Genomic DNA, 27,019 nt, shown 5'->3' with positions numbered 1-27,019 from the left:
AAGAAAAAATCAGAACATTATCATACTGAAATATTTTATAATCTGTGTGAACAGCGTTTCACTACAGGCAAAACAAGAAGTTTCACGAGCGAGTTTTGCAGCGATCTTTACAAGAATCTTCCCATAACTCTCAGCTCATAAATATGCGGTTTTGAAAATTGGATTTATCTCTACCGGAGCGGAAAGGAGACTATACTTAGAACATAAAGCCGGTAGGGTAAGAAAGGCTCGCGCACGCACACACACACACACACACACACACACACACACACACGCACGAAGTATTTATTCGAAGTCAAATTCCAATAAAAGCACGAGGAAAAATATTATTGTACACGAATTACGATCAATATTCGAGTTTTAAAACAATGTTTATACATACGAACTGTTTTGAATACAGTGAAAAGATAATAATGTTTTATTTTAATATCTGTTATTTTTTTTTTTTATTTCCAGAAGAAACTGAAATAATTCTCTGCATTAAAATCTTCAAAAAGTAATGTCCGAGAGTTCAAATCCTACATCTAATGATAATTTTGTGGATAAATCAACAGAAGATTTGCCTACTCCTGATCCTACCCCAGGGCGACATGAAAATTCCCCTTTGTGCAATGTTCGACAGAAAAAACGAAGAAGATGGTCAGAAACTACGCCAGACGATGTCTACCGATCTTTTTCGACTACATCTAAAGATCCAGGTATATAAACTTACGATTGCATTATCATTAATTTATCATTCGATTATATCAGTTTCGATTTTCGTGTTTTTTACTCATCCCCCCCCCCCCCCCTATATAGGGCTGGATTTACGCATAAGTTAGCAGAGCTATAGCTTAGGGTCTGACATTATTAATGGGGCTTCCGAAAAGCTCTTAAACCTAGAGTTTAATCGGTAGAGAGGAGGAGGACTATTAAAAATTATAGCTTTAAAATTTCCATATAAATTAATTTTTATTTAGACAATTTCGTAATTATAGAGTATCAGTATTTATTTACTAACAAGATTTAAAAGAAAATGTGCTACTTTTCTAAAAAAAATTTTTTTCAAGAAAATTCTTTGATTTCTTTTATTACGTCACACCTTGAAGACATAAAAGAAACATCTCAGTTATAACACCCTCCCCCCCCACCACACACACTAGTCAAAAGCTTCCCCATAAAAGGTTATATTTCCAGACATCCACTTTCTTAACTGTAGCATTGAAGGATGGCACCTTATACAATATTTCACATAAAATATAAGAAAACTTTAGAGGCGACTTTCGGATGTTCCAAGCTGTTAATCAACATCTTATTAAACTTCTGAAATCCAAATTCTTATCCAAACTCCTCATTTGGGTAAGAATCTTACCCAAATTCTTATCTCAAACTCCTCTTGAGCAACTGCAATGTACTTTTAATGAAACGTACTTGCATAGGTTGTCTCATTAAGAATAGATTGCGAGAGATTAAGAGAGTTTTGGCTCAAATTATTTCCAATACCATGAAAGACACAATCTATCAATCAGATCTTCCATTAATATATGGAATTTATACTAGTTTGACCTCATCACATAACTATATTTCCTTCCTTCACCTCTCATTAAACAGCTTAGCAACCCTAATGTCATCCATGATGACGCCATCTCATCAAACAATGAGTACTGGATTAATCTTTCCACCCAGATGGTTCTTCGTTAAGTCTTATTCCAAAAAAAAAGGTCCTTCCTGGCGCCATGTCTGGCTTCATGAATGGATCGGATTAATCGCTCAAGTATGAAGTCTCTCATTTAAGCGCTTGCGTTTTAAATTGTGTGTCAAGGCACTTCTGTTGGACGTTGAAATTAGAGCAAGCATCCAACTTCGTTTAGGATCATATTTCAAACTTTTTTTCACTTCCTCAATTTAAGTTTTTATAATTACTTTTCCAAGGCTATTAACTATATAAAAATCAAGAAAACAAATAAGTTCCGAATAACCAGGACGTCTTATTGTTCCATCCTCCGTAAGAACGCCAACTAACTTTCTTACCTGATTTTGTTTTTGTAATTATAACTAATAACCTAGTTTTTAATGATTGGATCATGAACACTGGGAAGCAGATGAGAATAAAAAATTACGTGCTCAAAGGAACGTCATATTTTGGTCTTTATTATACCTTATGACGCGATCTTTTGTAGCATAATTTTGATGGTAGAGGGTGAATCGTGTGCGAATGACAAACTCCGTTTTTAAATCTTGTGAAATATGTGTGGAATATAACCATACTCTAACTAGAGAGTTTTACTTCGTCTGTGTAACTTTTTCCAGTGGTTTATATGATGTGTTTTATATTAATCATGTCCATGAAAGGTTGTAAGCCTTGTGTACATTTAGTACCGTGAGTGGGTTAAGATTGCATACTGATTACATGAGGATACATCCTGTTTAGAGACGACCAAAAGTGTTTTCAAGCCACTCCAGTCATCCACTAAGCAGTGTGGTAGTCTCATATAGAGAAACAAAAACTGTCTACCATCTAAAGATATTTGCAAACATTCGTCCAGTAGGATTCCAATATTTTGTTATTTGAAAATCAGAAACGCTATCCACTCGGATAATCAGGCTGGCAAGAACTGAAAGCAGATTAAGAAAGAAGTGAAGAAAATATCAAGATATGGTGGCCATTGACTCCAAATATCGTGATGAAATTTGGGAAGGTAGTATCATTTATCTTGAACAGGACGACATCACTCCATGAACTATCGTCAACATGGTTCAAGATTTTATATTCTTCATATTTCAATGTTTATCGATCATTTAAGAATCTTGTCTCTGTCCCATTTTAAACAGAAAATCCTAACTAACCAACTATACAAGTCATTTGTATATCTCAATGCTCCAGTGTTAAATGTTTATAAAACTCTCACCATTCACCAGAACTGTTTCTACTTTTTTCTTAAAAGTGAAGTCTCATCCTACAGATCGATAATTTTCATCAGTGGAAGAGATCACGAAGACTCTGACCTTTTCATCCATCAAAAAACTTAAAAAATGTTTCGGAGATTGCCTACTTGCTTAGAATAAAAATAGAATGTGAGTGCTACACGGATGTATTTCAACAATGTTCATATCATTGTGAACGGGAACCAATTATTATTACTAAACAAAAAGAATAAATAATAATACATCTAGGTCGTAGGTTGGAATCCCACTGAAGGCAATGGATGTTTGTAAATGTCCTTAAGAAGGAGATGAATTTCTTCGTCCAATGTGAGATCGCCGCTCTGCTTAAGGAGACCTGAAATGTCCTAAAACGTTCCATGTGTTTTGTCTGTATGGGTAGATTTTTGGCTGCAGCTAACACTAATGTACAATAGGTGTGCAACCATAAAAAAAAAAGGAAAATGACTGTTGAACTCCCATTTTTTTAGCACTATTAGATTGCGCCAACTGTATGTTGAACTCTCTCCTTTGATGATTTGACCTCGCTGATAGCCGTCGGGATCAGCTTTTGAAGCCTAAGGGTGGAGACTGACTGCCACCGATGTTCCAAAGAGTTAGCTAGGACTAAAAGAACCTCGCCTACTCTTACCAATAAATGCGTCAGAGCATTTCGAGAGGAATTTCCTATTTCTTAATAATGAATTCTTATCCTTATTTCTCATGTCGTATTAGATTTTCATGTTAACTTTTCAAGTTGTTATATATTCCCATGTTTACATATTTTTATAACATGTGATTTTTGTTCCTCCATTATATATATATATATATATATATATATATATATATATATATATATATATATATATATAACATGTTCCTATATTTCATTGTTTTTAAGCGTCTTCTAAGAGTTCTGTCAAATGCATACTGTTCCATATTTGAGAAGCTCAGATGCTAAAAATAAAATCCTTTTGATTTCGACCATATACAAACAGTCAATGCACTCTGTGCGGGTTCTAGCCTTTGATCTTTGTGTTTAGTTCTATTTTTATTATAGTACAATTTACTGCTTATGTAATGTTGCAGTGTTTTTCATTAAAATGTTCAAACTTTAATCACAAAACAGATTTCTTTTGTTCCAGCAGGAAGATTATAACCTTTCCCCTCTTCCCAATAATTTTTCGCGGCTTAAAGGCCCTGTATTTTAGGGCCTTGAAGAGCTGCTTTGTGTATCCTGTATCGTCATATCTAGTAACCCAATTAGTGGGACAACTTTGCAGAAGAAAGTCCAGCAGTGACCAGGAGAATAGTAATGTATTTTCTTTTTCTGGTTCGCTGATCATTGCAATATTAGTAAAAAATAAATAAGTACGAATTATGAGGTATTCTTGAAAGCCACAAACTACCACACAAGTGTTAATGGCTTATACCAAGTCTCCCAAGCAACTCAGCAGAAAACTTGCGAAAGAAGGAAGTAGAAAAGGAAACCATTTCTACTTTAGCTACCATTAAGCTTAAGGACTTAGGCAGCCAATACTAAGCTTTCTTGGCATCAAGAAAAACAAACTAAAAACTTTCAGACAGAAAGCACTAAACTAAAACAAATGACGGGTATGTGGAATAGAGATACCACTGGTATTATGCAATATAAAGATAATTCATATGGTAAAACATTAATGCATTTTCGTGACAAATGATATAACGGCATAAATATGTTGAATTGATTTTCAGTACTTCGGGAGTACATTGCATCTATCATCGAAAGAGGGCGTTAGTTTCCAATGCATGTTTTCTCACTCATACATAAAATCAATAACATTGCAAATTTTATTGATTTTATGTGGAACATTTATTTCAGTACAATAGGAGACTAAGTTCCCCAATATGTCTTCAACCTAAGAAAAAAAAAAATGTAAGTGCTATATCTGATCGATACAGTTTTACTTGACTAATAAATTCAGGAAATGGTATTTGTTGATTGATGTTTTTTTAAGATTGTTCTATCATGTTTGTTGTAGTCCCTGCATATAACGCTGTTTTGAATGGAATATATTTACATTTGCAGAAGAAGAAAATATTAATGATATTGATTTCTGATATTCTGATATAAATGTGTGGGGATTTCTGATATTTTGTATGAAATGTGTGATGATATCAATGTGTATTATGCATAGCTTTTCAATATTATTTATGTCAAACTGTGTTTTAAAATGATTTAATTCCTCTCTCTCTCTCTCTCTCTCTTTCAAAATAACCCAAATATCACATTGAAAACTAAATAAACTAAATAATTGATTCATTCAGAAATAACAACAAAGTCATATAATGACAAAAACTGGCCAAACAAAGTCGATGACTGAGTAGAGCAAATGCTGCGCTACCAAAATTTTGAACTAACAGTAGTCTGCAAGAAACTGTCATGCAAATGATGTCTATCACAATCCAATAGGATATTTATTCCTAGACTTCAACGAAGTAGTGAGGGTTTACTTTTTTATCCTACGTTCATGACATGAAGAAAATCGTTTCTTTCAAATATTTTTTTGAAAAAATTTCAAATATTTCAAATATTTGCGTTTCTTTCAAAGAAACGCAAATAATATTTAAAAAATCTAAATAAAAAAAAAGATATATTTAAACAAATATATATAAACAGAGGGTTCCACGATAAAACAGATATTTTTATATTTGTAAAATTTTTAACCTAAAAATTTAAATTTTAAATATTAAATTTGTAAAATTTTGAACCTAAAAATTTAAATTTTAAATATTAAATTTGTAAAATTTTGAACCTGAAAATTTTAAATTTAAAATTTGTAAAATTTTGAACCTGAAAATTTTAAATTTTAAATTTGTAAAATTTTGAATCTGAAACGATATATTACTGAAAAAAAAACGAACATAATCTATCCGATTTTTGTAATCTTATAACTATTTAAAGTAGATAGTACGCTTGTCTATTCTGGAATTTTGAATTCGCTTGTTTAGCACTCCGTTATTTAATTTAAAATGAGATGTTATGAGAGATTATCAGTGAACTCCTCGGAGGTGTTATGTAATAGTAATAATAATAGTATTATGCAATATGAAGTCTCACAACCTTGGTTACGTCTGCTAATTCCCAACAAACCACCCTTTGCACAACCAGGAATAAAAATGGACTGACGGAATACAAATAGTATTGAATAAGAAACTCACCTCATGTATCGTTTCTATTCAATGAGCCCTATTTCCCAAGGACAGAAACATTCAGATAAATGATTAATATATATATTTTTTTGTATGGCCTAGAGTCAACTTTATCTTACAGTACAGCACAACAGGTCGCCATCCAATTTGTAAGACGTTTCTGTAGATGTATGCTATTCTAACGTTAATCAATCATCTTTTAATCAGTTAGAAAGTGCTTGAGAAATTTCATAACGACTTCTTCAGCTCGAATTGGCTAGAGACCTCCAATTCCAGGATGTCATTAGGCAAAGCCTTTACACATCGAGATATTTGTGAAGGAGAATAACTTAAAGTTCGATTATGCAATTATTCTGCGGCGTAAAACTCTACGCTTCTATACTACGTATAAGACAGCTTCAGTGCCGGTGTTTTGAGCCCTAGACAAAGTTTACAAGTGCGCCCCTTATTTCACAAGTTGGATATTTTTTAAAATGAAATTTTAAATATAAAAAATAAAAATTATTTTGCCAAGTTTTATCAATAATATACAAAGTAATATACAATATGTATAATATATGAAAATCAAATTTTAATTTTTCTTGCCTTCAATTTTGCAAAATTGTCTACCATTTCCTTTAAATCTAGTGTAGAAGCTAGCTCGTGTTCGATTGAAATTGTTGTCAAATCTGTTAACCTGTTTTGGAACATTGTTGAGCGCATGTATGTTTTAACAAGTTTTAACTTTGAGAAACTACGTTCTCCACTTGCTATTGAAACTGGAAGTGTCAGGAGAATTCTTAGTGCAACAAAAACGTTGGGTATGCAGTCGACAAGCTGTTGCCGTACTATGAAGAATAGTACTTCTTGTGGTGGCATGGATTTTGGAAGTCTTCGAGCTATTGCTTGAAGTTCACCGCAGAGATCCTCGGCATCATCGTCTTTATTAGCATTATGAGTCAAAACATTTTCAAGATTTTTGCAATCGTTTAGTAAATCAGTAGTTGTTTTTTCAGTGATATTATATATATCATAAAGAAATCCAAATAGAACATTATGCTTCTGTAGTTGTTGGGACCTCTCTTCAATTGACTGTATAGACATATCCAAGACACAATAGTAAAATTCTATTTTGAACTTCTGCTGGGGATCTTGCAAAGCCTCATCTTGACATTCATATTCGAACTGCAGTCTTTGTCTTCTCTTTCTGTTTCTTTCTATTTCAAAATTCGGTTGAATCTCCAGTTCTTTTGCAATTTCAACAGCATCAGTCAAACTTTTTTCAAAACCCTCATCAGTTCTACATTCTAGAAGGTATTCTTTGGTTACTTGTAGTTGCTTCGTTCGTAACTGAATTTAGATCAGCCTCTTTTCTCTGTATCATTTTGCTTGAAATATTTACCTCATAAAGGATGTTGTACCACGCGACAAGGGATACTATGAATTTAAATTTACAAATGGAATCAGCATGGGCTTTTGCTTCATGTCGGGTAGTATTTCCATTGGAATTATTTAATCTTGGGTCATCAAACATTTGCATGAGTGCATCATATATACTGACAAGATGATACCTTAGTGGTTTTAAAGCGTCGATACGGTTCTCTCATCTTGTGTCACGCAACGGTTTAATACTCAATTCCGAGATACAAGTAGAAAGAATTCGCCAACGATGAGTAGATGCAGAGAAATAGTTATAAATCTGTTGAACTAAAGTAAAGAAGCTGGTTGCATCTAAACAACACCTGGAAGCGTTATTGACCACTAAATTAAAAGAGTGTGAACTACAAGGAATAAAGAAGGCCCGATGATTTATATCTAAAACTCTCTTTTGAAGACCATTTTCTTTGGCCTTCATATTACTTCCGTTATCATATCCATGACCACGGAGATTCTCGATCGGTAATTCCACTTTGTCTTAGATGTTCAAATAAAGTTTCTGTTATGAATGAACCTGTACTTTCCTCTAGAGGAACACATCCTAAAAATGCTCTCTTACTATTACCTCAGGTTTGGACATCTCATTATCTGATGGAATGACAATATGAACAAAACGTACAATCATTGTCAGCTGTTCAATATGGCTAACTTCTGGAGTGCAATCCATGATGACTGAATAATATTTTGACGATTTTACAAGGGATAAGATATTATTTTTTATAGCTTTTGCCAAGATTTGTATAAGCTCATTTTGAATATCTTTTCCTAAATAATGGATCATTATTTCTTGACTTTTGACTCTACGTACATGTTCTTTCATTACGGGATCAAAGAGAGCTAAATATTCAACAAACTTCAAAAAATTACCGTTACTGGCAATGTGCAACTTTTCGTTAGTACCGCGAAATGCAAGATTTTGTGTGACAAGTACTCTAACTAAAGCAATCAAAGGTTCCAGTATTTGACGCCAGTATTGTTCTTCTCTGATTGTTTGCTGATTGAATTTATCAAGAGTTGTTTCTGCGATTAATCGCAATTCAAGTTCTTTCCAAGTTTGATAGTTTTCTAAATGAGAAATACTCCTCTCATTCACATAGAAAGGATTACTCCAATATTTTTACAGTCTTTGACACCTGATTTTTGTAGAGTTGATGTAGTTTTTTACTGAATATTTTACAACAAAAACAAACAAAAAAAAAGCACTGCATCCTTTGATACTGAATATATTAACCAATTGACGGTACACTACTTCATTGTTCGGTAGTATCCTCTTGCAGTGTAAAGAGGAAAATCAGGCATAGTTAACTAAAAAATTATACTTTTAGAAATAAACTTTCTTATAAAAATAAAAGTATTTTAAAAAAAAGTCACAGACTTATTATTAATTACTCACACGTTATTATTAATTAATTTATCGTTAATTCATTTTGGACGCTAAAATTAACTCGAAAAATTAATAAATGTTTTTTAAATTATTTTTAACAAATTAATTTTTAATAATTGATTGTTGAAAATAAAATGAACTCACTTGATTCAATCGCTCGAATACTTGGAACAACTTATGGAGATATTGAAATATCTCCATAATCCCCACTTTCTCCACACATTGTTTGGAAAATCCCCACTAAATCCCCACATAAACTAAAATGTTTCTAATTGACATTAAACAAAATAAAATTGTCTTTCAGGATAAATTAATAGGTAAATTAATAGGAAAATTAATTTGAAAATTCTCTGTTATAATTCATTTACAAAAAAAAGTTATAAAATACCGAAATTTAATATTTTAAAATGTTAACGTTCTAAAATATTTATCTTAACTGAATTTTAAATAGCGGTTTCAAGTCATTTAGGTAGGAACAAAAAAAAAAAAAAAAAAAAGAACCAAGAGTTAAATAGTAAAATAGTGTGATGAGTGAGGGATAAGGAAAAAGAATCGATACCTAAATCATATCACTATTTAATTTTGATATTTTAGTAAAATGTTAATAAAGAATAGCTTGAATTTTTGCGCCCCTTCATGGCTTTCGCCCTAGGTAACGCCGGCCCTGTCCAGCTCCGTACCCTGCAATTACTATTATCATCACAGATCTCCAGATATGCGAGAATTGAGAGGTCACAATATGGCGTTTGAAAAACTGGGATACTCCAGATAATGCAGTTGTACTGGGAACATTGACCAGGTTGTCAGCCAGTCAGAATTTTCTACTGGATGAAAACAGTTAAGCAGAAACATTTGTTGTTTCAGATAATATTTCTTATAATATCTCTACTTCTTCAGGCACGGCGCTAATTTAAAACATTTGCTTAAATTGATAGCAAAGCTTGGTTAGTAGTTGGAAGGTGATCAATCGTTCGATGCTGTTGGCACACTCTCCCTCGATGAGTCTTTGGACTCCCTAGAGGTGTCACATAATAATAATAATGAAAATTTAAAGTTAGAAGAGTAAGAAAATCGACTAAGGAGAAGGTGATATGTCCAACTACACAACAGGATTTGATATTTTGATGTGAAATGGATAGAAACTTGTCCTTTTATCAGTAGAAATTTTATTATTATTAATTTAAATAAATTTTCAATTAGAACCATTAAAATTTTTAAAAATTAAAAGTATAAAAATTAAAAAAATAAAATTATAAAAAATAAAAAAATAAATAAAAATTATAAAAAATAAAAAAATAAATAAAAATTAAAAAAAATCAAAAATTAAAATTAAAAAAACTTAAAAAAAGGGGCTAGATACCAAGAGTTTGTTTGCCAGCATATTCATCGGTGGCTGCCTATAATTAGTGATAGACATGGGCCAGCTATCTCTGATTGGCTACCGGTGGAGATTGAACTGCCCACTCAGTCTCCAAAAGCTAGATAGGGTATAAAGGCCTCGCCTCCTCCCTATAAAGGGATAAGGCAATAGATCATGGTAGTTTGGATTTAGTGTAAGATTAGATTTAATCATTGATGATTGACTAAGAGTGGGTTTAAATTCGATTGCCCGAGTGAGGATCATGATTCATGAGTGAATTCTTGATTGTTTACAGTTTTAAGGTAAGGTATCGTCAGCATTAGGAAGAGACAAGGTGGGTCCTGAATTACTCACCCCCCCATCAACGCCTACTAGCCTTAACAATGAATGGAATAGATACCGACGCCCTGATAAAAACACTGGACAGAGGACTGGCGCTAAGCCTACTAAAAAACTATTCAAAAAATTGAAGTAGAATGGCCTGACCTCCTTGAACCTGTTCTCCACAATGAGGGACGATGACGAAAGCGAGAATACTGCCAACACAGAAGAAAAATTGGATTTGGTGGTATTTCCCCCCCCCCCCCGCCCCAAATCAAGTTGAGACTCACACGCGAAAAAAGAGCAAAACATAGACTACACAACCACCCAAGGATGAAGACATGGACGAAGACGGACAGAACTCTGACTCCCCTGCCTCCACCAAAGAGAAAGTTCCCCCATTTATCTTAAGAGAAAAGAGCAGGTGGACAGCACTAAGGGCTAGTCTACAGATAGCGTACACAACAGCTAAGAATTTAGACGACGGCATCAAAATCCAACCCGCCAATAGACTACCGAAGACTCACGAAGGAGCTAGACACCAAAGGTGTACAATATCACACCCTTCACCCCCGATTCGAAGGAGAGCCTGAAGGTGGTTCTCCGTGGACTATCAAAGGATATACCTACAGAAGACATAGCCGCCGATCTCTTCTATCAAGACCACCTACCACCCATCAAGGTCAGCAGAATGACCAGAGCGGACAAAAGTCCGATGCCACTCTTCTTAGTAGAGATCCACGCATACAAAATCATCTACGACCTAACATCAATTTGCAGGCCAAAAATCAGCGCAGAACCACTAAGAAAAAAGAGTCTCATCAGGACAGAGCCACAGATGCCAAAAGTTTTGGTCATGCCCAGAATATAAGTGCTTAAAATACAGTGAGAGCCATCCCACAAACACCTGCATCAAGCCAAAAAAACCATCTCGGCTAAATGTTCAAACTGCGGTAGCCCTGATCCAGCAAACTACAAAGGATGTATACAACACCCCCCCCCCTCAAAAAAAACAGACGATCTGCCTCCTCTTCTTCTTCTTCTTCCAACCTTTAGGTTCTGTCCACTACCCAGGTCTTCCCCATGATTTTCCAGACCACTCGGTTTTCTGCCTCTCCCATCCATCTCACTCCTGCAATTTGTTCCAGTTCATCCCTCTACCTTCTTCTCGGTCTTCCTCTTTGTCTTGCTCCATCCATTGGTCTTCACTCTGTTGTTTTTCTAGTTCATCTCCCGTCACTGCATCTGGCAATATGGCCAGCCCATCTCCATTTAGCTTGTTTAATGTATTTTACAATATCCATGACACCTGTTTGAGATCTTATCCAAGTATTTGTCTTCCTATCTCTTAATGTTATTTTTAGCACACTACTCTCCATGCGATGTTGTGTTGTTCTCAGCTTTTTTGTTTAGGGATTTTGTTAAAGTCCATGTATCTCCTGCGTATGTTAGGACAGGAAGTATGCACTGGTCGAAAGCTTCCCTTTTAGACTCATAGGGATGTCACTTCTGAGACTTCGACGATCCAAGGTAAATTCTTCGTTCAATCTCTTTTCTTTGGCAATCCTCAAAGATTAACAGTTGGCCCAAATATACATATGACTTGTAACTTGTTATATTTCATGGTTTCAAACTTTGACAGTTCTATAGTTTATGTATTTATTCATCATTGTTTTTGTCTTTTCTCTATTTATTTTTAATCCAATTTCTCCGGAGGCTTCATTTAGCTGATTTAGCCTTTCTTCCAGATCTTCAAGATTACCTGCTATTAGAACAATTGATTGATTGATAGTATTTAGCCTTACGGCTGTGTTTGGGGGTAGCTATATATGCCACCATCTAGAGAAATGATTCTGAGCAAGGTGGTTTCCCGTTGCCTTCCTTGCCGTACTATATCCTATGACTGTAGCCTGTGTGTTCACGGGGCGTTTGCATGCTTGCGGCATGAAAAACCAGATAAACTGGTGAAAAAATCCTGCTCCCCACGCCCAAGACCGGCTAGCTTGGCTATGACTGAGGAAAATCCTTAAGCTCCTCACGTCGTCGACGGGAATCGAACCTAGGACACTCCTTCCTCAGGCATATGGTTACGAAGTGCAATAGCCAGTAGGCTACCGCGCGGACTATTAGAACAATATCATCTGTAAATTTCAGATGATGCAGCCTTTCTCCATTTATATTTATTCCTTTTGCTTCCCAATCAAGGCTTCTAAAGACTTCCTCTAGTGCAGCTGTAAATAATTTGGGAGATATGGTGTCGCCTTGCCAGATGCCTTTTTTTGTACTGGGAACTTTTCACTGTTTTTATATAATTTAATTACAGAGTTGCATTATTGTAAATATGTTTTAGTGTTTGAATATATGGTTTTTCAGTTCCCTGGGTTTAAAATGCTTTTAGTGTTGCAGATGTTTTAACTGAATCAAATGCTTTTTCGTAGTCTATATAGGCCAGACATAAGGGTTTATCGAATTCAATTGATTTTTCAATGAGCTTTCTTAATGTGTGAATATGGTCCAAAGTATTGTAATTCTTTCTAAATCCAGCTTGTTCACAGGATTGCATTCCCTCTAGTGGTCTACAAAAACCAGTAGGAGTAGCAGAAGCTCCTCAATTCCCCCAGAGGTCGACAAAATACGACAGAGGACAAACTGCCGCAACCTGAAACTCCGATTGGAGCAAATCACAAACGGCAGACGAAGACTTAGGCAGACATAGTCCGATAAACAAAGGCCACAGATAAACAATATCACCCAAATCTTGCAGCCATGATTACAACCTCTCTTGCAAATATGCTGCAGTACTTCAGCAAATCTAAACCCCTCAGCGGACTCCAGAAAAAATTTCTACAAGAAACCCAATTCATCTTAGCAGTTCTCATAAATGCATAGAAACAAAATCACCCCAGATTCTCTACAGATCATCGAGTGGAACGCAAATGGCCTTAAAAACAGGCATCAGCTTCATAAATGAATCTCACTTGAGATCAGCAGACAACATCAAACTTAGAGGATACCTCCTCCACAGAAACAACAGAATAAACTACAGAGGCGGTGGCACCGCCATTTTCATAAAAAACTACAACAATCACCACTCTGTAACCAATCCCTCAACCAGAAATCTGGCGCTCACAGGAATAGAAGTACCCACAACCTCAGCTGGGAAACTAAAACTTTATGCAGCCTACAACCCACCGTCAAAAACTCTGCTACATTCAGGTCTGGATTCCATCCTGGGCAATAGAGAGCAAGTCGTCATTATTACAGGTGACCTAAGTTCGAAACACCCCGCATGGAACAGTAGAACACCAATAGAAACAGCTACATCCTCTTCAGCTACTCCAGTTCAAACTACGCAGTGGTGGCAGGCCCCACCGAACCAACACATCACAGTACGTACGGCACAGCTGACATACTGGACATAGCTATCCTGCAAAATATTAAGCTACAGTATAGCCTAGACTCTTTAAAGGAACTGACATCGGATCAAAACTCAATCCTGCTCCAGCTGGGAAATCAAGAACAACTGCCGCCTCTCCCCCACTCCCCCCCACTCCCCCCCACTCCCCCCCACTCCCCCCCACTCCTTCATCTCGTGGAAAAAACTATCAAAAGTACTATCAGAACACATTGGCTCGTTCCTCACTTCAGCTCCAAAAAGAAAAAAAAAAAAGAAATTGAAAATGCAGTCAAAAGTCTGACCCAGCAAATCAACACAGCCTTAAAGACTATCATCACTTCTACTACTACATCCACTTTTAAGCCTAATCGACTACCTGAAGACATCATGAATTTAATTAGGGACAAAAACAAAGCAAGGAAAAGGTACCAAAATACCCGCGCACCTCAAGACAAAAAGATCCTTAACAAGCTAAACAATGAAGTTAGAGAAGCACTTAAAGCTCACAGGAATATGGGAACGAAATATGGGAAACCAAGCTAGCCTCTATATCACCCGGCGTACACTCCATCTGGAAGACACGGACGCAGAAAAAGCAAAAGAGATAGCAAGAAATCTAGAAAACAGTGTAGCCCTGCATACGCGGACTTGGACATCAATCATGTCTACAAAATCTGCCGCCACGCGTCAGATACGTACTAAAACTCACCGATACCTGCACCAACAAACCGCAACCACCTAACCTCACCAGCGGAAATCTACGAAGTCATAAAAAAGCCCCTGGTCCTCATGGCAATATTAATCACACAATAATCAACGCCATGTTCAAATTCAAATACTTCCCTTCCTATTGGAAAGTCGCAGATGTAGTCCCAGTGCATAAACCAGGTAAAGATCCACACCTTCCTCAAAGCTATCGACTCATCAGCCTGATCTCAAACTATGGCAAAATTGCTGAAAAAATCATTCTCTCCAAACACCAAGCCTCAGTAAACGAGTTAAATATCCTTCCAAAGGAACAGTTTGGCTTTCGACAACATCACAGCACTGCTCAACAAAATCATAGACTAATTAATTACATCACCACCGGTTACAACTGGCATCGACACACTGGAGCGGTCTTCCTCGACATTGCAAAAGCTTTCGACAAGATATGGCACTTCGGATTAGTACGTAAACTCATCTATGTTAGCATACCATCAGGAATGGTCCACCTAATTAAATCATACCTCCAGGACAAACATATACAAGTCAAAATAAATGGAACAGCTTCAACCCATGGCAGACATACATGGCAGACATCCTGCACAATCCAATGTCATCCATCTTAACCCTCTATGCGGATGACACAGCAATACTAGCTAGATCTCTACAGCCACATCTCGTCATCAAAAAACTGCAAGAAAATCTAAAATTAGAACAATGGCTCTCTAAATGAAGATTACATGTAAATCCCCCGAAAGCGTATTGCGAAGCTTTTATACCAGAAGATCGGTCTATCCCAAGGGGGATCTTTACCTGTTCAACACCAAAATTCCCTGGCAAACAGAAACAAAATATCTCGGGGTAATACTGGACAAAAGGTTAACCTTCAACCCAAGCATATGCATCTCCAACCCGGAACCACACATCCAACACTAACATCCTCAAGCTACAGAGAGTGCAAAATAAATGTTTGCGCATGATCCTAGAAGCACCATGGTTTGTAAGAAACGTCCAGCTGCATAGAGATACAAACATCCCTTACATCTACTCCTGCCTGCAATCTTCAGCGGCAGAATTCTTCTTAAAGATCTCTACATACCCCAACGAAATAGTGAAACATGCTGCAAGTTATGACGAAACAGACCTTTTCAAACACAAGAGGCCAAAAGCCATCCTAAATACAAGCAACGACGAGTAATCTCCGTGTCCCCCCAGAGCGAGCTTATAGCTTATAAAATTTTCCTCTTTAGTTCGTCTCTATCAGACAGCGGGGTTATGTTATAAGCAGTGGTGAGCTATAAGGGGCTCGCGCGAGCCCTTTGTTAAATTTTTATCAAATTTGCGAGCCCCTTGTTCTTCTTGTTTAATAATCTTGTAGAACTAAAAAATACCACCGTGGAATGTATACATGCTACTATAATTGCTACTTTAAATTCATATGGATTTTCTGATAACTATTTTAAAAATCATCTCCTTGCATTTTGTTCTGATGGAGCTAGTATAATGTTAGGAAACAAATCAGGTGTTCAATCAAACTTCTACAAAAATTTCCCAACATTGTGATTTGGCATTGCGCAGCTCATCGTTTACAATTAGCATTAGACGATTCAATAAAAAAACATTAAAGAAATAAATCATTTTGAAATATTTATGATAAATTATATGCTTTTTATCATCAATCACTAAAAAATCAACGAAAATTAAATACGATTGCAAAAGACCTTGGTTTCGAAATTTTAAAGATCGGCCGTGTGTTTGGACCACGGTGGGAAGTTTACGAACGTTTCTTGTTTTGTGAAGAAATTACCCAGCTTTTTGCAAGCATTTTGCATTGAACGATAAATGTAAGGGCTTTTTAAACCGACTTCTCAATTTGGAATTTTGAAAAGATCTAGCATTAATGATTGATATCATACAGAAATCATCATATCTGTCAGAAGCTCTACAAAGTCGCAATATAAGTATTATAAGGGCTAAGTTAGGCCTTTTTTTTTTTTTTTTTTCCCTCGACGATGCGAGCCCTTTGTTAAAATTTCCATAGCTCACCCTTATAACCAGTTTAGGCTGATTTATATATTTATTTATTTTATATAAGTACCTCCCGCGATGAGTCTTCGGATTCTTTGGAGGTGTCACGAATAATAATAATAATTTTTTTTTTTTTTTTTGAATAATGGATAATTATTATACATTATTTTACATTTGTTTACATGTGATATTTACATTATGTATTGGTTTACATATAATACATACATTGGTTTTCTTGTTACGTACATTACATGCATTTCGTTACATATAATACATCTTGGATGAGAACTAATTTTTTTTTCATTTCATCCTCGAAGCTTAAATGTAAGCTTACCTAAGGATGACACCAGTTGGTTATTATGTATTGGTTTTTTTTTTTTTTTTTGCTGTGTTAGGATGCTACGGAATCTATGATTGAGAAATTCGCGCGCGCGCACTCACACGCACATGCACGCACGCACACACACACACGCACAATAAATTGGAATGTACTGATGCGTCGCTGAACTGGAAGCCTGAGCGAATATATTGTGTTTCATTAAGTTTGTATGGTATTTTGGGTGCGTGTTTCTTGTTCGTAGTATGTCCTTAGAGCTCTTTTCAGGCTATTGTAGTTTGTAAGTAATAATAATAATAATAATAATAATAATAATAATAATAATAAAAGTACCTATTCAGAGAGTAGGTATACGGAAAGATGTGAGGCAGTGAAGTAGATGAGGAACCAGATGCTTAGTATAGTTCGCCCACTGTTTGTAGGTCCCTGCTTCGCGTCTTTCCAAGAATAGTCGATTCATAATGAAGGGGAGAAAGAAATGAAGGATGTCCGAATTGGTAGCCAACACGCGAAATCACGTGCTTTATAGGTAAAATTTTCCAACTTGTTATACAAGCAACGTAGTTAACTACAATAATCATAAAAGAGAAGTTAAATTTCCGACCGGTAATAATAAACAACTCATCCCACTATACAGGCTGATTACCCTATTATCGGAATGGATTCTACTTTTTCTGAAATGCGCAGAAGTGTCGAAGGATCTCTAATCGGTGGGCGAACTATAGTATGTTTACAAAAGTATGGCAACGCTCCTAGATAAAATTTCAACTTGCGAGTGCTCGTAACTTCTAACATGGTCTATGGAAGGCATGTGAGCTTTGTTGTCGAGAATAGCCGCAAGGTGGATCTTACCATTTCTCTTATCCGTCTCTCATATGACATATATTACTTAATCACGTTTCGTTATATCCAGGATATATAACTAAACGTAATCGTTATATCTGCAGTAGGGTTTTAAAATATTTGTGTGTGTGTGTGTTGGGGGGGGGGGGGATGTATGCGTATGTACGCTGAAAGACGACTTCTGTTTTTAATACGATACTCATCTAGAACAAAAGTCACCTCGCGTTTTCGGTAGTAATTTCGTTAAATACATTGCAATGGAAATTACACGTTTCCCAGGGGGAGAGGGGACCCATTTGTCCATTGTATTTGCTACTTAGGAAGGCTTATACTATTAATTATACTATTAAATATTAGATATAAGAAAAAAATGCAAATTTTAGTTAGATCACACCGTAGATAAGGATAGAGGTTTCGAATCTCTCTTTAGGTGATAGATAAATTTTAATGCCCTGTGTGAAACCGCCATCCTACTTATCGAATGCCAGGAATATTGCCATATAACTCTGACAATATTTTTTTTCCTTTATACAGTATCAGTTATTATCACATGATTTGCATTTTTCAAATGAAATTATTATCTTTTAATTTTTTTATAAATTCATAATTTACATAAACGTTTCTATTAGTTGTTCTTCATTTCTTTCTCTCTCTCTCCCTCTCTCTCTCTTAGACAGAAGAAGTCTCACTGCTCAGATCGAAAAAGATGTCGATGGTGCTCTGGTAATATCTTTGCCAATAAATGGAAAAGGCAATGGAGAATGTAAAGAAGATGATCGCCCAACATGGAGCAAGAAAGCAGATTTTTTATTGTCCATTATTGGATTTGCTGTGGATCTGGCCAATGTGTGGAGATTTCCTTACCTGTGCTACAGAAATGGTGGAGGTAATGTTGCTTATTTTCTCCCTCTCTCCTTATATCGCATATCAACAGTTAAATTTACTTTTTTTACACATAGGTTCATACACTAATTTGGCATTGCAGATGAAGAACAGTATGAATACTACGAAGTTCTTATTTATGTTTAATATTTCAATAGGTTTATCCGGAACTAATTTTAGAAGCAAGCATTCTAAAAGTCTTCCCAAAGTCAAGCTTTCTTTATACATCGCAACAGTCGATGTAATGTATTGTGTTTTAACTTCAGAAGTGTTCTTTGGTTTCTCGAAGACCTAGACAACCAAGTGAGTTCAAGCTTTGTATAAAAACAAGTTTGAATCAGGTGCTCAGCGTGCTTAGGAATTTTATGATGAATCATTTTACACTGGAACAGCAACAATAGAGTTCACCACCAGGAAACTTAGCTGAAATGGCTATGCATACCCAAGTATCGTAAAATAGTTCATTCCCGTGGATCTTATTCCACTATTTCTGAGTCAAAGCACGATGAATAATAAACTAATCCAAATAATCTGTATCTGTGGGCTTTGTTAGCTTTAGTTCAGCTATGTAAACTAAAGCCATATAGTCCTCGCCATGGGTGACTGCGTTACAGATGTAAGCACCTGGCTCCGACATTATTTTATGACGTCATTGGGAATGGCTGCCAATCCATACCTAATAGATCGATAATGCCAATCACATTATCGGCCTCTCTTAATTTTGGAAGATCAGCAATCAAATTCCTTTACTTCCTTATACGGACATATACTAGAATCTGGTTATAACTCTCGTTTTTCCTACAAGGAAATACTAGAGACCATTCAAATAAATTTGAAGAAGGATCTACGTGAAAAATGATTCTGAAATAAGCTTTAAACAATTAACTCATGTAGTGAGGTAAATGTCTCAAAAGATTATTGCCTTATTTGCTTAATCACGGAACATATATGATGCATTAGAAGAAAGGAAAAATCGGTTGTTTTGTTCAAGTGAATTTCGGCGTGAAATGGGTCGAAATTTGTTCGTTTTTACCTTCTGAATACAGTATTCCATGCAAGATAAATCTTATTATCTTAAGTATTCAATAAAATGCTGGCATGAAATACAGGTAACCCTCGTATAACACGGATGTTAGGTTCCATAGAAATGCCGCGTTATATAAATCGCATTATGCGAGACTCGGATCACATAGAAAAAGTAGGGTTAGGTTCCGAAATCGTTTTTTTTTTAAATTATATAAACAAAAATGACATATACAACAGAAATATAGTTTTATTTAATTCAGGTAATTCATGTAAGTTAAGAAAACATGTAAACTATGAAACAAATATATAGTATAAAAGTATAAAAATTACAAATTGTACCTAAACTTCATTGAATATAAATGCATAAATGTTTTAGGCAAAATAAAATAAAGTGCATATTTTAATCATCACTGTCTTCAAAAATAACACTGCATAAATATTCTTTATTTACGAGTGAACGGACGTCGTCATCGCTTGAAATCTCTTGGACATCATTTGTATAAGTCTCATTGCATACTTTGGCTGGATTAAGTTTCAAGAATTCAGTAATAAGACCTTGCTTACCATGCTGTAGTTTTTCGATATTCAATGTGATCAGGTGTTCACACTGGTCTGAACTATAACCACCTTTTTCGATGATTTTTAAAAGTTTTCCTGGATATTTTCGGGCAGCTTCCACGTCTGCTGATGCTGATTCGCCCTGAATTTTAAGATTATGCAAAGAAAACCGCTTTTTAAAGTTTTCGAACTAACCCTTACTGGCACAAAATCCATGCTGAGAGATTTCTTCTGAAGAATCTTGATCTTTTAAATGTTTATAAACTTTGAAAGTTTTTTCTTTAATAAGACTCCATCCAAAGGAATTTCTTTTGAGTGCAATCTTCTATCCAAATCATTAGAGATTTCTCCATTTTCCTATTAGAATATCGCGTACACGAGCAACGCGCTTTGCACTTACCGCTGACCCAGCAATTACACTTTCTCGGATTTTATGCTCGTTTTGTTTAATTGTTCGAATTGTTGATTGATTTAAATTCAGAGTCCTTGAAACCACTCCTGGTTTTCTCCATTTTTTAATCGATCCAAAATTTTAATTTTTTTTCCTTCAAGAGAAACGAATTTTCTCTTCAATGTTGTTTGTTTTCTCTTTCGTTGCAGTTTTAGTGGCCATTAGTATAAAAATAAACTTTTTACATAAAAAAAACATTACATATTAATTATGTATGAAATTCACTAGAAAATAAAGTGCTCGGCTTGAGATTAACACACTTATGATTTTTAATGCTTTCCTGGCAGAAAACGAAGACAATTATCAATTTTATACGGTAAACAATTGACGTACATGAGTGCTAAAGGATATTACCCCTAATATAAATTCACTACTTATAACTGCATGCGCGATACGGGAAGACACAAATTTAACGAAGATAAAATTTGATTTTATCTTCGTTACAAGTCGCGCGGTGAAAAATATATGAAAGATAAAGGGTTACTACAATTTGTAGACCGTGTTATATCGAAACCGCGTTGTGTAAGTACCACGTTGAACAAGGTTTACTACAATTTGTAGACTGTGTTACCGAAACCGCATTGTATAAGTACCGCGTTATACGAGGGTTATCTGTATGTTATTGTAAATATACTTTTAGTGCCAAAAATTTAGACATCTTACCAAACAGAACGTGGAAGAAGAAGAAGGATATGCGACAACAACACAAATCCACAGTCCCACCATTCATGCCACCGAGTTGACGAAGTGAAGTGGTCTGCTATATGTTTTCCTGAAGTTCCTTAGTTCAAACTATTTATCAGAAGTGAATGTTGAGACGCCATAGCAATATGAACATATCAGAAAATACAAATTAAGAACTGCTTTAGCAATCCTTAAATTATTTGTTTCATTGTAATCTTAAAATATGTTAACACATTCATCTCATCGTTTCATTAACTTTTAATATCACTGTCGTACAGTGTCAACTGCAAGCAATCGATGACCGTTTGATTTTTATCTCATCATCGCTTGTGAAATGTTAACCAGCCCTGTCTCCTTTAAACACCAAAACAAATGGAAGTCAGTGGAAGTTTGTTCAGGAACGTCCGATGAGGAACTTTCTTCCCTACCATCGAGGTATTGACGACATTGACTACGTGGCTAGAACAGTAAATGTCATCCTAAATATGGACATTTATTTTGCAGAACAAAATGTAAAATACGAAGAAGTAGAGATATGATTCCACATTGATGACAAGCAGGCAGAAAATCGACAATAATTCCTTTGCTGTTCCAGAAAGTGGACTCACCATTCATTGACTGTGAAGATGCAACCCAAAAATTCATCCATATGTTGTTTAGCTGCACATATTCCAAAATAAATGTAGCATGCAGAGCCCTTTTGCTCTGAGCGAGGTTTTTGGTATCCTTTATTCTACTACCATCTTATAATGTTCATGGATGATATTGTAAACGTTTAGAACAAAATGGGATCATAAATCTTGATTTGACAATCGTCTGTTTTGAAAGAAGTATCTGTTTTCACCAAACCGAACGATTTCGAATTATTAACACTTGTCCGCTCATGTTTGAATTACTCCAACGTCAATTTATCGTTCCAAATGACGACCATTTCTCTTTGTATATAAACCATCCCAATTAATGTTACTTGGTGTAATATTCTGCAACACACAAAAATTGCAAAGCATTTAATTGTTCCTCTGGTATGGAACAACGACGAAATGTTCTAGTGATTTCTTTCCAGAGAAATACCTCGTTCAAAATGCAATTAACAGGCAGATAAGGGTCGTCGTCTAAGGAAAAAATATGAAAATATATTTAAAAAAAAAAGCGGACACATATTTCTATGTTTATTTAAACCAGTATGATTTTGTTTCCTGCACAGTTAGATAAAGTCCATTGTTGAATTGTGTTTGTAATTATAATCAGGAAATTTTTTTTCTTGTTTCATCTGCTCCCAGATATTTCCACAAACGCATAAAAATCTTTTTTTTTTTAATCTAATACTGCAATACAGTGTTAGATCAAAGTATCAAAACTGTCAAAACTTTAGCTATTTGTTCTCTCTAAGCACAATTACTACTTCGTAAATTCGCACTTATTACTGATGTGAGAATCAACTGTAGTGTTTTACAAGCTGCAAGTTTGTGCGAGATAAAATCAACTTTGCTAGTGTCGGAAATATCGAAGCGATTCATATTTCCTGGATGCGTTTCAGGAAATGAACTTTAACCCTGTTTCCTTTCAGTTGCACCTGAGCCCTTCTTTGGTTTAGGGTTATCAATACATTTCTATACTTTCTTTTTTGCAAAAGCAATGTGTCGAATAGTAATTTCCAGCAGAATGATTTTACCACGCTATTTTTCAAAAGAAGCTCAATACATTTATGCAACACTATCTTTTGTAAAGATACTCAACTCTGAAGAAACTTCGCGAGACTAGTATGGGATAAATAAAACTACAGAGTGAGGTTCTTTCAGCGTGTGCTGTAGACTATTTTTATTTGTTATTATTTTTTAGGAGAAAAAATATATTTCTTCATAAAATTGACTGAATTTAAGCTGCATTAATTTTAAACAGCACACACAGATACAGACACACTTTGCATTAATTTTTCTTAAGGTTTTTATATTTTCTTTATGAGAATCCAGGTGGTGCTCAAATAAAATGGACAAAAATGCAAATCTCCCACATGATAATTGTAAAATACAATATAACACACAGACGCAGGTAAACTTTTGTGGGAAGAATGCATATTTCAGTACAAAATACTACTACCTCAAAAAAAACCAAAAAAAAAAAAAACCAGAAGTATAATAAATAAAGTAAATCGAAAAATCAGCCATATTTTTATTTGACATATTTCAGTGTCATAAACATTGCAGAATATACAAATGAAAATGAATATGTAGTTCCCAATTTTTTCCCCATGGATACATAAAAGCATGACTACCCTTGTCCGTATCCAAATCAGGGGAACAACGAAGTGTATAATTTTTGATATCCAAGAATGTCATACCATGATATTTATTAGAAGGTGACCTCTGTATACTGGTATAAATGTTTATCACCCTATCCTGGATAATAAATTGGTAGAATGGGCAGTTCACGCATAGATAAACTGATGTTAATGATGGGAAAAAATTTGGTAATGAATGCGGGTCGCATTCATTACCAAACATACACAAAATAACACTATCAATTTAGGCTGGTATAATTTTATTGTATTTCTTTTTATAACAGGATATACATATAACTTAAATTCCACTGGCATGTTTGAGCAATCCAGCTACCTCCTGATTTACGCTTATGAGTCAACCCACACTTCACCGTGCAAGTATTCGAAACCAAATCTGATGGTTACAAATTAACGTATGTATATTGCGTGTATTCTTCAGGCCGGTTTTCCTATTTTCAGGGACTAAAAACCTGAGTTTCGTGGAGGACAAAAACCTACCACCTTCATATGAGATCGGCTAACTCACCATTTCAGTGAAAACACTTGATAAAGGTGCCTCATGTTCATGTAGTGAGTAAACTCTAGACGAGAATAAAACGTTTTTCCAACCAAACAGCTCTTCTAAATCAACTGAGCTACGGGTTGAACAATACACGTAAATAATTTTGTTGTCTTTGTTGATGTCTATACTTCATTCCAATACTTTTTTCGATCCTTGTGATCTTAGATATATTAAATTATTGTAAAAATTAGAGAACATCTTTCTTATGCTAGGTTTTTTTTTTTTTTGGATTATTTAACGTTATTTTTTAATATTTTTGTATTAACAACAAACGATAAAAATGCAAGCAATACGACACTGCTGCTAATAACTTCAGTGACGGAAAATAAGAAGCTAAAGCAGTTGATTGTACTATCAACAAACCATACAATCAATCAACAATCCAATGCTCGTTGATTAAGAAGTCTTTGAATGATATAACGAGTCTTAAGAGTACTCGCTTTTTTTTTAAATTTTGCAATGCTCTAATCAGTCTTGGACAAGAATGAATACAGCATCCGTTTTTGAAAGCCTAATATGATATAAATATGGGACAGTAGTTAAAATATATGATCACAAAACCCACCTTGTCGTACTAAACGAGAAGGTGGGCTCTGTATACTGAGGATTTGACTCTGCATGCTGAGGATTTGATTCTGAGGATTTGACTCTATACTGAGGACTATTTCTGAGGATTTGATAACTTCGTATGATAATGTTCTTAGATGGGATTTCTCCTAACTGGGATTCGAATGCAAGTCCTTCCCACACGTGAGTACTGTTGTTGTTCTAAATGCTGTACGGAGGAAAAGTCTCCGAGTTTTCACCTCAATTATTCAACTGGAACGAAATGTTCTTATGGGTTCAGTGATTTTATGCCTTAGCTGCTTACAAGAGAAATCACATAACAGAAATCAAAGTTCATATTATTGGTTTGAAAATTAAAACGTGAATGCTATGCAGTTTTATTTATAACCTTATTGATATTATATTTGCAGGTGTGTTTCTAATTCCCTATCTTCTGATGTTGGTATTTGGAGCAATGCCATTATTCTACATGGAACTCGTAATAGGACAATATAATCGACAAGGTCCTATTAGTGTTTGGAAGATTTGTCCTTTATTCAAAGGTAATGATCCAATACTGGTTGTGTTACTTATATAACTCGTGGCGCACAAACAAATCAAATTTCAACTTAATTTAGAAAGTGTATATTTGTAATCGTATGTGCTCGTATATAAGCTGAGATGAAATATTTTCAAAAAATCAGAAAATGCGTAAACCGTTAGTATGTTTTGGTGTTAAAAGTCTCTTATCAAAACAAATATCGTTTTTCAGTTTTGATGAAGATTATATTTTCTCCTTTTCTTGATACCACGTGCTCTTTTCTTAAATGCTACACCACGATTTTGATAGTGAATTATTATAAATCATCATCATCATCATAGGTATCAAGGATTTAGGCCTAGCATGACCTGTTCCGGCCTTAGAAGTCATCGTTGAATCGTTTAAGAGGACGTCCTGGTTTTCTTTTTCCTAATGGCTTGTACTTTAAGGCTTGTTTTGGTAATCTTCCTGTTTTCATTCTTTGAACGTGTTCCATCCATTTATGTTTATATTTTTTAATTTTTTCTATTACTGGTTCTTGGTTTAATTCTTTCATAATATCTTCGTTTCTTTTGTGATCAAATAGGGTATACTTTGCAGTTTTTCTCATAAACTTCATTTCTGCTGTTGTTAATTTTTGTTTGTCTTTTTGTTTTATTGTCCAGATTTCGCTTCCATACATTAAGACCGGTAAGGCTAATGTATTGTATACTTTTAGTCTGGTTTATTTTTGAACTAGGTTTGGTTTAAATATAGAGTTAATTACACCTGTTATTTTTAAATATTTTGCAATTTTTACGTTTATATCTTTTTCATTTTCATATGTGATCATACATCCTAGGTAGTTAAATGAATTCACCTGTTCTAAGATCTTGTTATCTATTACTATTTTTGTTCTTGCTGGATCTTGTCCTTTAAAGGCCATAGTTTTTGATTTTTCTGTTGATATTATCATACCATAATCTTTGGATATCTCATTTAGATTTAAAATAGCTTTCTGTAAGTTATCTTCAGAATATTGTAATTATTATTTGGTCGTCTGCAAAGAGGAGAGTGTTTAACTGTAGGTGAAAGTTTAATTCCTTGGTGTAAATTTTTACTCCATTTTATTATTATTTCATTTAAGTAGATATTAAAAAGAGTTGCTGAGAGGGGACATCCCTATCGGACCCCTTGGTTTATCTCTCTTGTATATGATAGCTCGTGATTTAATCTTATTTGTATTTGATTATTTTCATATATACTTGTGATAGCTTTTAGGATATTATTTGGTATTTGTCTTTCTTTTAATATGTTAAATAATATGTTTCTTTTAACTTTGTCAAATGTTTTTTCAAAGTCAATAAATGCAATATGTGTTTCCAAATTAATTCTCTTCTTTTCTCTACTATTAATTTTAGGCAAAAGGCTGGGTCTATACATGATCGTCCTTTTCTAAATCCATTCTGTACCTCTAGAATAAAGTTTTCGGAATATTTCATTAGTTTGTTATTTAAGATTCTGCTATATATTTTGTAACAGGAATTTAGTATACTGATACCTCTATAGTTTTTAGGGTCATCTCTATTACCTTTCTTAAAGATAGGAATCACAATTGCTTTTTTCCA

The 27,019-nt window shown here is 34.8% G+C and overlaps 1 protein-coding gene across 1 annotated transcript in view; it reads left to right on the top strand.

Moving 5' to 3' along the window:
* The first annotated feature begins 376 nt into the window (after positions 1 to 376).
* The window catches only part of LOC150096869 (sodium-dependent noradrenaline transporter-like), a 190,141-nt gene continuing 163,498 nt past the window's right edge, over positions 377 to 27,019 (top strand). The window contains exons 1-3 of the mRNA XM_090408749.1: positions 377 to 698; positions 18,558 to 18,770; positions 25,303 to 25,434. Coding sequence (XP_090264875.1) covers positions 500 to 698; positions 18,558 to 18,770; positions 25,303 to 25,434 — 544 coding nt within the window. The 5' untranslated portion in view covers positions 377 to 499. The remainder of the gene's footprint in view (positions 699 to 18,557; positions 18,771 to 25,302; positions 25,435 to 27,019) is intronic.

The sequence above is a fragment of the Typopeltis vanoorti genome, chromosome 18 (assembly GCF_054136105.1).
Source record: "Typopeltis vanoorti isolate ZY-2024b chromosome 18, IOZ_Tvanoo_1.0, whole genome shotgun sequence".
NCBI classification, from domain to species: Eukaryota; Metazoa; Arthropoda; class Arachnida; order Uropygi; family Thelyphonidae; genus Typopeltis; species Typopeltis vanoorti.
The sequence above is the reverse complement of the archived record's forward strand: the minus strand, read 5'-3'. Positions and strand labels throughout refer to the sequence as shown.